We start from the raw sequence: 13066 nt of genomic DNA, 5'->3' as shown, positions 1-13066 counted from the left end.
TCAGTCCACCAATCCAAGTAGTCTTATCAGTCTACTCTGACCTACTTGGAGTAGGCTACACAGTGAAAGCATGTGTAACTGTACATGCTGAACAGATTTCAACACCTGGGAAAAGATTCACATCGGGCAGAAGGAGAGCGAGTATAGGAGAATGCGGTGATGAGGCTTGTAGAACCTTATGTTGTTGGCAAGGGGAGAAATGTCACCATGGGCAATTTCTTCAACTCATTGTCATTGGCGAACCACTACTGCAAAGAAAACAAGCCCAGTCGGGCACCATGAACGGAGTGAGATGGGAGAACCCTCCCTCTGCAAAATAAGGCACCTGCACGGCGGAAAACTGGAGACTATTAAGCAATACAAGCCAACAAAGGTATGTTGAAGTGCCAAGCAAGTGACAATAACGAAGAATGTATCAACTGTTAGGACAAGGGATAACAGCTAAATTAAATCCAACTGATTCCATTGCGCAAAGACGCACTCAATGTAAGCACGAGCTGACAATAATTGGCAATTTTTTACTACTGTCACATTGACACATTCATTTTAATTCATTATAATGCCAGAGCATGTGCAGACCAGCTGGCTGGTATGTTTACAGACACATTCAATCGCTCCCTATCCCAGTCTGCTGTTCCCACATGCTTCATGATGGCCAACATTATTTTTTCCCCCCAAGAAGGCAAAGATAACTGAACTAAATGACTACCGCCCTGTAGCACTCACTTCTGTCATCATGAAGTGCTTTGAGAGACTAGTCAAGGATCATATCACCTCATTACCGGCCACCATACCATCCCGTAGCACCTCCTTACCGGCGACCTCCTTACCAGCCACCATACCACCCCGTAGCACCTCCTTACCGGCCACCTCCTTTACCACCCAGTAGCACCTCTTTACCGGCCACCATACCATCCCGTAGCACCTCCTTACCGGCCACCATACCATCCCGTAGCACCTCCTTACCGGCCACCATACCATCCCGTAGCACCTCCTTACCGGCCAACTCCTTACCGGCCACCTCCTTACCGGCCACCATACCACCCCGTTGCACCTCCTTACCGGCCACCTCCTTACCACCCAGTAGCACCTCCTTACCGGCCACCATACCATCCCGTAGCACCTCCTTACCGGCCACCTCCTTACCGGCCACCATACCACCCCGTAGCACCTCCTTACCTGCCACCATACCATCCCGTAGCACCTCCTTACCGGCCACCTCCTTACCGGCCACCATACCATCCCGTAGCACCTCCTTACCGGCCAACTCCTTACCAGCCACCATACCATCCCGTAGCACCTCCTTACTGGCCACCATACCACCCCGTAGCACCTCCTTACCGGCCACCTCCTTACCGGCCACCATACCACCCCGTAGCACCTCCTTTACCGGCCACCATACCACCGGCCACCTCCTTACCGGCCACCATACCTTCCCGTAGCACCTCCTTACCGGCAACCTCCTTACCGGCCACCATAGACCCACTTCAATTTGCATAAAGCCCTAACAGGCCCACAAACGACGCAATTGCCACCACACTGCCCTATCCCATCATGTACAACAGGAATACCTATGTAAGAATGCTGTTCATTGACTACAGCTCAGCATTCAACACCATAGTACCCACCAAGCTCAACATCAAGCTGGAGGCCCTGGGCCTCAACCCCACCCTGTGCAATTGGGTCCTGGACTTTGACGGGCCGCCCCAGGTGGTGAAAGTAGGAAACAACATCTCCACCTCACTGACCATCAACACTAGGGCCCCACAAGGGTGCGTTCTCAGCCCACTCCTGTACTCCCTGTTCACCCATGACTGCGTGGCCATGCATGCCTCCAACTCAATCATCAAATTCACAGACGACACAACAGTATGGGGCTTGATTGCCAAAAATTACGAGACAGCCTACAGGGAGGAGGTGAGGGCACTTGGAGTGTGGTGTCAGGAAAACAACCTCTCACTCAACGTTAATTACCAAAAATGACGAGACAGCCTACAGGGAGGAGGTGAGGGCACTCAGAGTGTGGTGTCAGGAAAACAACCTCTCACTCAACGTCAACAAAACAAAGGAGATGATCGTGGACTTCAGGAAGCAGCAGAGGGAGCAGCCCCCTATCCACATTGAAGGGACAGCAGTGGAGAAGGTGGAAAGTTTTAAGTTCCTCGGTGTACACATCAACGACAAACTGAAATGGTCCACCCACACAGACAGTGTGGTGAAGAAGGCGCAACAGCACCTCTTCAACCTCAGGGGGCTGATGATATTTGGCTTGTTACCCAAAACCCTGACTAACATTTACAGATCCACAATCAAGAGCATCCTGTTGGGCTTTATCACAGCCTGGTACGGCAACTGCTCCGCCCTCAACCGCAAGGCCCTCCAGAGGGTGATGCGGTCTGCACAACGCGATCACTGGGGGAAAACTACCTGCCCTCCATGACTCCTATAGCATCCGATGTCACAGGAAGGCAAAAAAGATCAAAGACAACAGCTACCCGAGCCACTGCCTGTTCACATCGCTACTATCCAGAAGTAGAGGTCAGTACAGGTGCATCAAAGCTGGGCCCGAGAGACTGAAGAACAGCTTCCATCTCAAGGCCATCAGACTGCTAAACAGCAATCAATAACTCAGAGAGGCTGCTGCCTACATGGAAACCCAATCACTGGCCACTTTAACAAATGGATCACTAGTCACTTTAAATTATGCCACTTTATATAATGCCACACAATGTTTGCATATCTTACATTACTCACATCATTTAATAGAGTTGAAGTTGGAAGTTAACATACACCTTAGCCAAATACATTTAAACTCAGTTTTTCACCGTTCCTGACATTTAATCTGAGTAAAAATTCCCTGTCTTAGGTCAGTTAGGATCACCACTTTATTTTAAGAATGTGAAATGTCAGAATAACAGTAGAGAGAATGATTTATTTCAGCTTTTATTTTTTTAATCACATTCCCAGTGGGTCAGAAGTTTACATACACTCAATTACTATTTGGTAGTATTGCCTTTAAATTGTTTAACTTCGGTCAAATGTTTCTGGTAGCCTTCCACAAGCTTCCCACAATAAGTTGGGTGAATTTTGGCCCATTCCTCCTGACAGAGCTGGTGTAACTGAGTCAGGTTTGTAGGCCGACTTGCTCGCACACACTTTTTCAGTTCTGCCCACAAATGTTCTATAGGATTGAGGTCAGGGCTTTGTGACGGCCACTCCAATACCTTGACTTTGTTGCCCTTAAGCCATTTTGCCATAACTTTGGAAGTATGCTTGGGGTTACTTATTTGCAACCAAGCTTTAACTTCCTGACTGATGTCTTGATGTTTCTTCAATATATCCACATAATTTTCCTCCCTCATGATGCCATCTATTTTGTGAAGTGCAACAGTCCCTCCTGCAGCACCCCCACAACATGATGCTGCCACCCCCGTGCATCACGATTGGGATGGGATTCTTCAGCTTGCAAGCCTCCACCTTTTTCCTCCAAACATAATGATGGTCATTATGGCCAAACAGTTCTATTTTTGTTTCATCAGACCAGAGGACTTTTCTCCAAAAAGTACAATCTTTGTCCCCATGTGCAGTTGCAAATTGTAGTCTGTCTTTTTTAGTCAGAATCAGAAGCACAAGCATTTCGCTACCCTCACATTAACATCTGCTAACCATGTGTTATGTGACCAATACATTTTTTATTTGGATGCCTTTGTGCTGATTTTCACTATTTATCAAGGTCACTTGGCACTCATAATGTTTAGGCTACTGATGTTTTAATCATTTGACCATGCGTCCCGGTGATTGGTGATTTTTATTTTGTCGTACTAAGAAGCTGTTACCGTGTTCCAACACAATATATATGCGTTCTGTTTCATTGTTGTAACAAAGGCACTCGATGAATAAAATTGATTGAACACTTGAATGTTGTGTTTTTACAAAAAGTCTGCATAACACACTGAAAATTCTGTTGTGTTATAAAATAATAATATCAGTATTCTAATGTTACCCAAGGCCTTATTATTTTTGCGATAGCATATATGAAATGTATTAATTACACTGTTAGAATGTTGCAGTCGCAATGACTGCTCATTAGGTTGAGGCCCAGCGGTTTTAGTGTTAAAAGGTTTCTAAGGCGCACAGATATAGAGGAAAAAAAACAAACAATTTAAAACACATTTTATTGTTAAAACCAAAGCATTTCAGCAAAGGCTTTCAACAGGGTAAATCTCACGTGGCGCCCCCTCTTGACAACGCTTCGTTCCAACCCAACGCTTCGCTTGAAATTTGCATAAAGTAGAGCAGAGCTGAACTTTTTCTATCACTCCGCGAGCAGGATTCTCGCAGCTTACCTTCCTACAATCCCCCGCATATCTCGCTGGGGGCAGAACTTATAATGCCGAATTTGTTGTTGGTGAAAACCCACTGTAAGGCACTCACCTCCCGTGTGTGCGTGCGTGTGTGCGTCTGGGTCTGTCTGGATCTGTTTGTGTTTGTATGTGTGTGTATATACGTGACCATATATGCGAGTCTGTGTGAGAGTGTGCGCGCCCTCTTACCTAGGGTGATGCCGTTGGGCCACTCGATGTTGTCGGACACCAAGACCTGTCGGTCCACCCCATTCATCCCCGCCTTCTCAATCTTGGCCCGGGTGCCCCAGTCAGACCAGTACATGAACCTGGGGAGAGGAATGGTGGTCCTCAGTTGGTGGAGCGCTTGCAAAGCCAGGATAGTGGGTTGATCCCAGTGACCACCATTATGTAAAATGTATGCCTGCATGACTAAGTCTGGTTAGAAAAAGGCATCTGCTAAATGGCATATATTATGGGAAACTAACACGAAATCAAGCTGTTTACTGCTGTATGCATGTTTACACAGACATACATACTCTCTACATATTGACAAACATTCACATCGGTGTCCAACTCATGTTCGTTCGTCCTCATTGACGACAATGACAATGTTAAAACATATCACAAGTACAGTGACTGTGCTGACAGCTGGTGAGGTCATATCTGTGCCCGTAACACTCTGTGGCGCAGTGGACATTATATATTATTGGTGGAAGTTCTGCCAGAGCATGAGCTCGTTTTTCACCTGTGCTCTTGTCTTTTCAACATGGCATTGTTGGCCTTCTTGATTCACGAGGTGGTTGCACCAACATGACCACAAACCAATACACAAACCCCCACACTTACCCGTGCTGGGGGTCCAGGGCTATGGCTCTGGGCTCGCTGAGTTCCGTGTCCACCAGCACCCTCCTCTTGAGGCCGTCGTAGGCCGAGGCCACCGAGACGGTCTTGTGGCCCGAGTCGGTCCAGTAGAGGTTGTGCTGGACCCAGTCTAGGGCCAGGCCCTCGGGGGAGAGGAGAGAGCCAGAGTCCACCAGGGTCACCTGCTGGGACGGGACACTGGCCTCCGGGATCAGAGCACTGTGGGAGAGAGGGGGACATGTGAATATGAATAATAGATAGGGGTGTAAAAAGAAAAGCTTGTGAATCACACTCAAAGACTTGCACCAGCTACCTCGAAAGTAAGAGCCAGGATTCAACGCAGATAGATAACCTGTGCACTGTGAATCAATTTTAAAGGGGATTTAAACTTGAACAAACGTCAGACTGGTAGGTTTATATCCCTGCTGAAGACACTTTTATAAAGGTTCTTTTACATGTATGATTTTAATTAGCCGTCTTGTATTCAAATCAGTTCTTTAAATATGCAACAAGTGTTTTGTTTCATTATGTTGAGCCATTTTCTTCGGACAAATTAAGTTCCAACTGTAATGTTGTGTTTGCCGAAACATAATAGATTTACCGGTAGGGTTACTAGGGCTACTGGCTCTCAAAACATGAAAAGGAAAAACTAAAAAAAGGCGAGATGCCACAATATAATAACCTGTTTATGTTTTCCCTATAAACAATAACTTACTTTTGATACTACCCTAATAAAGTTGTCAAGGTTTGAGGTGGTGTGGCTATTAGTAGGATTAGCTACTGCAGGCCTATGGAGGCAGAACGCGTCAGCCCTCCAACTGGCTCCGACAGTTGAACTTGAGGTGATGAAGAATGTTTTAGGCCTACCAGAATTACTCCTTTAATCTAACAATATAATATCTAAAAAATATTCTGATTGAAAAATGAACAAGTTAGCTTCCTTTTGTATGCTTTAGCTGTATAGCGGACGCATGTTGGTATTGGGAACATATTGCTGGCATATCTCTATCTTTCTCTTGGTCTCTCTAGGGCTAGGAGTAAGCTTCTCTTCCTTTATATATTGTTTTTTTGCAATATTAATATCATACAGTGGATGCCTTAGCTTATAGGCCTACATGCAAGCAATGCCCTGATGAATTTAGCGCTTAAATCTCCAAGGAGGGCAATTCATGTTTCAGGAAAGTAAAAACCAATAAAACAATAGGCTATAAAGTTTTGAATATGCTACACATGAAACACAACACATATTTGTTGTTGTTGTTATACGCAATTTTTAAGGACATGTAACTGTGGATCATTTGGACAATATTGCTTGTTTATTGATGGCTGGCAGCACCCAGTCGGCGGTTTCTTTCGCTCTTTCGTTCTACTCTCAGATCTGAATGGGTCTCTGGGATCCGAACCAGCACGGGTCTGTTTGTGTCTTATTACCAACAGGCCTTTTCAGAACGGGTCTGACTGTCCTCGGGTTCATTCTGAGCGGGTCTGTTTTTCTTAATGTATATCGGGTCAGGTGGGAAATCCAAAGATCCAATTCAGAAGAGACTTAACTTTTTGGACCCGTGAAGACCTCTAGTGCACAGGTCAGTAACCTGTGTTGGTTTGAATCTCTGCTTCAATTGCTGCTGGTCCTAGTGGTGCCAGTAACAGAGTGACACTTGTGGCTGGCCATGGCTTAACGAAATAAAATAACCTTGTGTTAATTTCAAAGGGTTCATCTCACAGTCAGTCTCTGTAGGTGAGACACTGTATCCAGAATAGCAGCTGTCCACACAGGGAGCTGTCCTACAAGCTAATGACTGGGCACTTTTACAACAGGGGAGATGAGTATAGGTAATGCATATAGATTCCAGTTCTCTGATATACTGTCCCAATTAGCACACTCCCATGTGGGATAAGAGACACCAGGTAGAGGTTAGAGAGGTATGAGGGATAAAACAAATGAGTTCATTAAATGTGACTTGCTCCCACCCAAGTAGAAAAAAATGATAATATAAGAATTTACATAATCCACTAGATGAATCCATATTAATCCAATCCATCTGTGTTGAAATGCATTCAGATGAACAACTTTTGAAATATATTTATTTTTCAAGACAAAACAGTTTCAAAAACAAAGCAATCCTAAGAGGTGATTGCATAAGGACATTAGTGAGTGAGGGAGCGAGTGATTGTCCTTCCCAAAGTTCATAGGTTAACTATCCGGAAAGGGGTCAGATTTTTTCCCCTCAAAGTTCCTAGGTGGGAATCAGGAGGCAATGCTTCAATTGGAAATCCTCCAAGTAGGATCTCTGAAAAACCTGTGAACTTGGGGAAAGTTTCAGGAATTTTGTCAATTGCAACCCTAAGGTCAAGTGTCAGAACCAGTACCTGTAGATGTTGCGGTGGAAGCGGTCGCACCAGAACAGGCGGTTATTGGCCACGTCTATGTCAAGCGCCACAGCGTTTTTCTGGGTTGCCAGCACCTGGCTGTAATCCTTCTTCACTGTATCCACCCGACGGATCTCATGGCGGTTGGTGAACATCAGGTAGGGAGACTTCCCTGCAGAAGGGAAAGTGGAGAGGTCCATTTATTTCACCCATATTCTATGGCCAGAATTCAAATTCTATGGCCCATCTTCCTGGGCTCTTTCTACGGAAGGGGTGAGAAAGTATTCACACCCCTTGACTTTTCCAATCAAATCTCCTTTTATTTATCACATGTGCCCGAATACAACAGGTGTAGAACTTACAGTGAAATGTTTATTTACAAGCCCTTAACCAACAATGCAGTTTTAATGAAATAAGAGTTAATAAAATATTTACGAGATAAACTAAAGTAAAAAAGTAACAATAACCGAGTCAATGTGTGGGGGTACAGGTTAGTCAAGGTAAATTAGGTAATATGTACATGTAGGTAGGGGTAAACAGTGAGTAGCAGCAGTGTAAAATACAAATAGTCAAATTGATTAATTACGGCTCGGGGGTAGCAGCTGTTAAGTAGCGTTACCCAGAAAGACTTACCCAGAAAGACTCACAGCTGTAAACCATTCTACTGCCAATGTTTGTCTATGGAGATTGCAAGGCTGTGTGTTAGATCTTATACACCTGTCAGCAACAGGTGTGGCTGAAATAGCCTAGTCCACATGGCGTACATGATACGCAAGTGCACACTGTATATACGCTTGCCAACAAAAAAACTCAAAAGCTAGTGGAGCAGGATAAAGAAACATCATCTAATTAAACCACACTACTTTCCTATCTAGCTTTAGCGACAGAGTGACGTATTTACATTCGGAATCAATCTAATTACGCTCACATGCCCTCAGGGTACCAAGGTGAGTCACAGCAGTTTAGCTCATTACAACAAATTATTTCTAATAGCGTAACATGAGTACCTCTCCTAAATAACAATGCCAAGAGGGTCATTTCTGTAATTCCTGTCTCCTCAGAAAATAATCTCCAAAAGCTTGAAGAGAGAGAGGAATTGAGAGAAGAGGAGAGAAGAGGCCATGTTTACATTCTTAAAAAAGCATTTCCTAATTGGAAGGAGTGTTAGAGTTACACACAGCGCTGATTCACCGACGAAAGAAGCAGTGGTGTGTGTGTGTCAGTGAGTGAGTGAATGAGTGCGTGAATGAGTGAGTTTGTGAATGAGTGAGTGAGGGAGTGTGACTAAAGTAGCAGCGGGTCCCTCAAGCCTGTCGACTGCTGTGATATTACTCTGATTAAAATGCACTAATATCATTCAGCATGGCTGGGCTGTGTGTGTGTAGGTATGAGAGAGTGTGTGTGTGTGTGTGTGTGTGTGTGTGTGTGTGTGTGTGTGTGTGTGTGTGTGTGTGTGTGTGTGTGTGTGTGTGTGAATCAGTAGTCATACTGACACTTGTTAGGCGTTTTAGATGAACTACGTTCGAACCCAGGTGCATGAAAAGACAATGAGGAGCAACAAGATAATTCTGAGGAAAACGTAAGTGCTTCTTTGTTATCAAAAAAAAAACTATATGGCATTAAAACCTTTATATGGGTGCTACGGGTGTCGTTTCTTTCCTGAAATACAGAAACACCTAATTGAACCTCTTGGGTGCTTGTTGATGCAGCAAACAGAGAGCGGATATAACCTTATGATCTTTCTGTATAAATATTCCATTTTTTTCTCCAGCTCCTGTGCCACACATTCATAGGCACTCGATCTCAGGAGAATGGATATGAACAAAGCTGAAAGCTCCACCTTGCTCTCTGACAGTCTAGGTGGAATTTGAACCATACTGCTTACACCTATCCAATTCTACATGAGTGCTTAAGGGGTATGGGCTAGGGATCGGTTTGGGGTTCATCTCTTTTCCTCCTCCCTCCCTCCCTCCCTATCCCCCTTCCCTCCCGCTGTCACTCACCCTCTGCCTTGCCGGTCTTGGTGACGGGGTCCATCTCATAGCCTTCGTAGCACTCATACTTGATGTCTCTACCTCCCTCTCTCTCTCTCTGTCCTTCCCTTCATTCCTTCCTCCCTCTGCTTCAACCCTCACTCTCTCCCTTCCCTCCCGCTGTCACTCACCCTCTGCCTTGCAGGTCTTGGTGACGGGGTCCATCTCATAGCCTTGGTAGCATTCACACTTGAAGTCTCCCTTGTAGTTGATGCAGATCTGGCTGCAGGCGTTGGGGCTCTCGCACTCATCAATGTCTGGGGTGGAATGGAAGAGGGGGTTATCAATCACACAGGACTCTAATGGTGGAGGTGTGCATGTTGGTTGGTTGGTTCTTATATCCTTGTGAGAACCTAAAATCCCCCAAAGTCCCCATAAGGATAAAAAAAACAAGGACAATCCTCCCTCGTGGGGACATTTCCCACGTCCCCATGAGGACAAAGGCTATTTTAAGCTTAGGGGTTAGGTTCAGGGTTACAATTAGTGTTAGGGTAAGGAGTTAATGGTTAGGTTTAGGGTTATGGGTTAAGGTTAAGGTTAAGGTTAGAGTTAAGGTTAGGATGGAAACACATTTTAGGTCCCCACGAGGACAGACTAACATAATGTGTGTGTTTGTATGTGGGTGCAGTTCTGAATTTAATGTGGGGGGCAAAGAGCTGTCACCTTGGACCGACCAGATCTCGGTAAAATAAAAGGTGATCAATCAATTCTGTGGCTTAAAAGCTGTACTTTGAAGAGAGACATTGAAATTCAAAAAGAGAGGTGAAAACATGAGACCGTATCTGTGGGTTCAAGCCTTCACATTTCTTCCAACAGATAGCAGTCTAACTTTGAGTGAGATAGAGAAACGATACTGATAAAAAAGGAATGGAATTTTGAGAAGGGGGTATGAAGGTCACGGTACTATTTATGTGCATGTGTCTATACTGTGCTGTGTGTGTCTATACTGTACTGTGTGTGTCTCTGTGTGTGTGTGTTGGCATCTGTATTCTGTCGTATGTGTGTGTGCACGCTCTCAATATTCACCTCCACATGTCCTCTTGTCCAGTAGCTGGTACCCGGTGGGACAATGGCACTCGTAGCCGATTGGTCGATCCAGGCAGATGTGAGAGCAGCCGCCATTGTTGAGCGCGCACTCGTTGAGTCCTGGGAGACAGAGGTCAGATATAACCACTAAGAGAGGCCTTTTAGCACCTGGGTCATGTCCATTCAGCACCAAACAATAGAAAACGGACTAAATTCCCAATAACAGCACAGTTGACCGGTGCAGCTCTGGCAGGGCAGAATTCTATGAAACAACTTGTTGGAAAGGTGGCATCCTATGACGGTGACACTTTGAATGTCACTGAGCTCTTCAGTAAGGCCATTCTGCTGCCGTGTCTATTGAGATTGCATGGTTGTGTGCTCGACTTTATACACCTGTCAGCAACGGGTGTGGCTTAAATAGCCGAATCCACTAATTTGAAGGGGTGTCCACATACTTTTTTTTAATATATAGTGTATCATAATATCGTACTTGTATCTCAAAATCATTGTAATTTGGTTAACCTTAAAAATCGAAATGAAAATGATTCAAATCTAAAAGACAACATTCAACCACAGAGCCACCTTACATAATGGGAAATAATAATAATAAGAAACTTGACCCTCCCACAGTGAATGGCTACACTATGAAACCACAGACTACTGCAGAGACTTTGATATTACCAGCCGCAATTGACATGTGTTACGGCCGCCGTCGGTATGAGACCAACGCGCAGCATACATCTATCTTTATTTTAGATGAACACCAAAAAAAACACGATAAACGACCGTAACGTTCTGCAGGCTACACAGTAACTGAACAAAAACAAGATCTCACAAACTCAGGTGGAAAACACGCTGCCTAAGTAAGATTCCCAATCAGAGACAACAATAGACAGCTGCCTCTGATTGGGAACCATACCCGGCCAACAAAGAAATAGAAAACTAGAATGCCCACCAAAATCGCACCCTGACCTAATCAAATAGAGAAATAACAAGGCTCTCTAAGGTCAAGGCGTGACAATATGGTGAAAAAATTGTGCGGGGAGGCAAAGGCACAGAAACTCAGATCAGTACCGTAGTCAGATAACACTGTTAAACGAAGAATTGACGCTAATTGCTAGCAACCAAGAGGAAAGTCTGAGGGAATGACTCAAAAACCTCCACAGCTTATGCTCTCCAAATGGTGAGGGCCTAAATGTCCTTGAATTTGTTGACGATAAACAGATTCCATATGGGATCGAATGCTTTTTCACAGATGGGGCTCCATCTATCGCGGCCTCTGCACTCTAGTTATGAATGAGTCTCCCTCTCCCTCTACCCCGAGAGCAATTGGCGGCAAAGGCGCTGGGCACAGAACTCCGAGATACTGCAGCAGGTAACTTAGATTGTAAACTACATCTAACTACATCCACTGCGCTAGATGTGTTTGTTTGCAATACTATGTGGAGATATGACACCAGAGCATGATGATGTTCTATTTCACACAGGCTTGGTGGTTGTCGGGGGGGGGGGGAGTAAAGAAAAGGAGTAAAGAAAAGAACAGAAAACAGCATCAGTAAGTGTCCCACACGAGTGATGACTGCTCACCTCCAACGCTTGGGAAAGCACTTTGGGACGGACCTACTTCTCAATCCGTTTGACTGTGATTCTGGATCAGTTGACATGCCAGTAAGTGGAATCAAACGGCTGTCGTGACCGAATGCTACAGACAACGCATTCATGGGTCACTACAGTGGAGTTTTGGTTCCTGACTCAAAAGGGAATACCCTGCCGTCTCCCTCTGAGCATGAAAACAACTGGGAACTCAGAACTGGGAAATCTCAAGACTTCAGTGCGTTCACTGAACTGATCACTTTGAACGGCAATCCAACTCGGGAACTCAGGCCTCTTTCTAGAGTCTTCAGACTTTCCGACCTAAAGATCACTGACGTCATGAGTTGACCTCGTTCCCGGGTGTTTTGAAAGCACAATACAACTCATGGTAGGCTACCCTTTTGCCGGCTCTTATCTGTGTGAAGCTGGATTCAGTACTCTCGTCTGCATTAAAACCAAAAAATAAATAACCATCCCGGTTGGATGTGACAGCGGAGATGACGTGCACACATTAGTGGTGGTGAGACAAAAGACATGATGGTGAGTTGGGAAGACAATCAGAAATGCTATTAGATGCTATGTTTTGCAATTGACTGCCATAGCCCCAAATAAAAGAAAAAGAAAAAATTGGCTGTTAACTACATTCTTTTTTTTTCATATGGTTAGGGTTGGCGAGAACACACACACACACACACACACACACACACACACACACACACACACACACACACAGGTAACTGCCCAAATAACAGAAACACCAATACAAAGTGTCTTAATAAGGTGTTGGGACAGATGGGACAGATGTGACACCATTCTTCACACCAGATGTGACACCAT

At 44.9% G+C, this 13066-nt stretch overlaps 1 protein-coding gene across 1 annotated transcript in view; it reads right to left on the bottom strand.

The window, feature by feature from the left end:
• Positions 1-13066, bottom strand: part of LOC135516825 (low-density lipoprotein receptor-related protein 8-like) — a 200529-nt gene that overhangs the window by 26878 nt on the left and 160585 nt on the right. Inside the window, exons 9-13 of the mRNA XM_064940961.1 lie at positions 10637-10756; positions 9742-9867; positions 7578-7749; positions 5193-5426; positions 4554-4672 (exon numbers count right to left, since the gene is read on the bottom strand). Coding sequence (XP_064797033.1) covers positions 4554-4672; positions 5193-5426; positions 7578-7749; positions 9742-9867; positions 10637-10756 — 771 coding nt within the window. The remainder of the gene's footprint in view (positions 1-4553; positions 4673-5192; positions 5427-7577; positions 7750-9741; positions 9868-10636; positions 10757-13066) is intronic.

The sequence above is a fragment of the Oncorhynchus masou genome, chromosome 3 (assembly GCF_036934945.1).
Source record: "Oncorhynchus masou masou isolate Uvic2021 chromosome 3, UVic_Omas_1.1, whole genome shotgun sequence".
Lineage (NCBI taxonomy): Eukaryota > Metazoa > Chordata > Actinopteri > Salmoniformes > Salmonidae > Oncorhynchus > Oncorhynchus masou.
The sequence above is the reverse complement of the archived record's forward strand: the minus strand, read 5'-3'. Positions and strand labels throughout refer to the sequence as shown.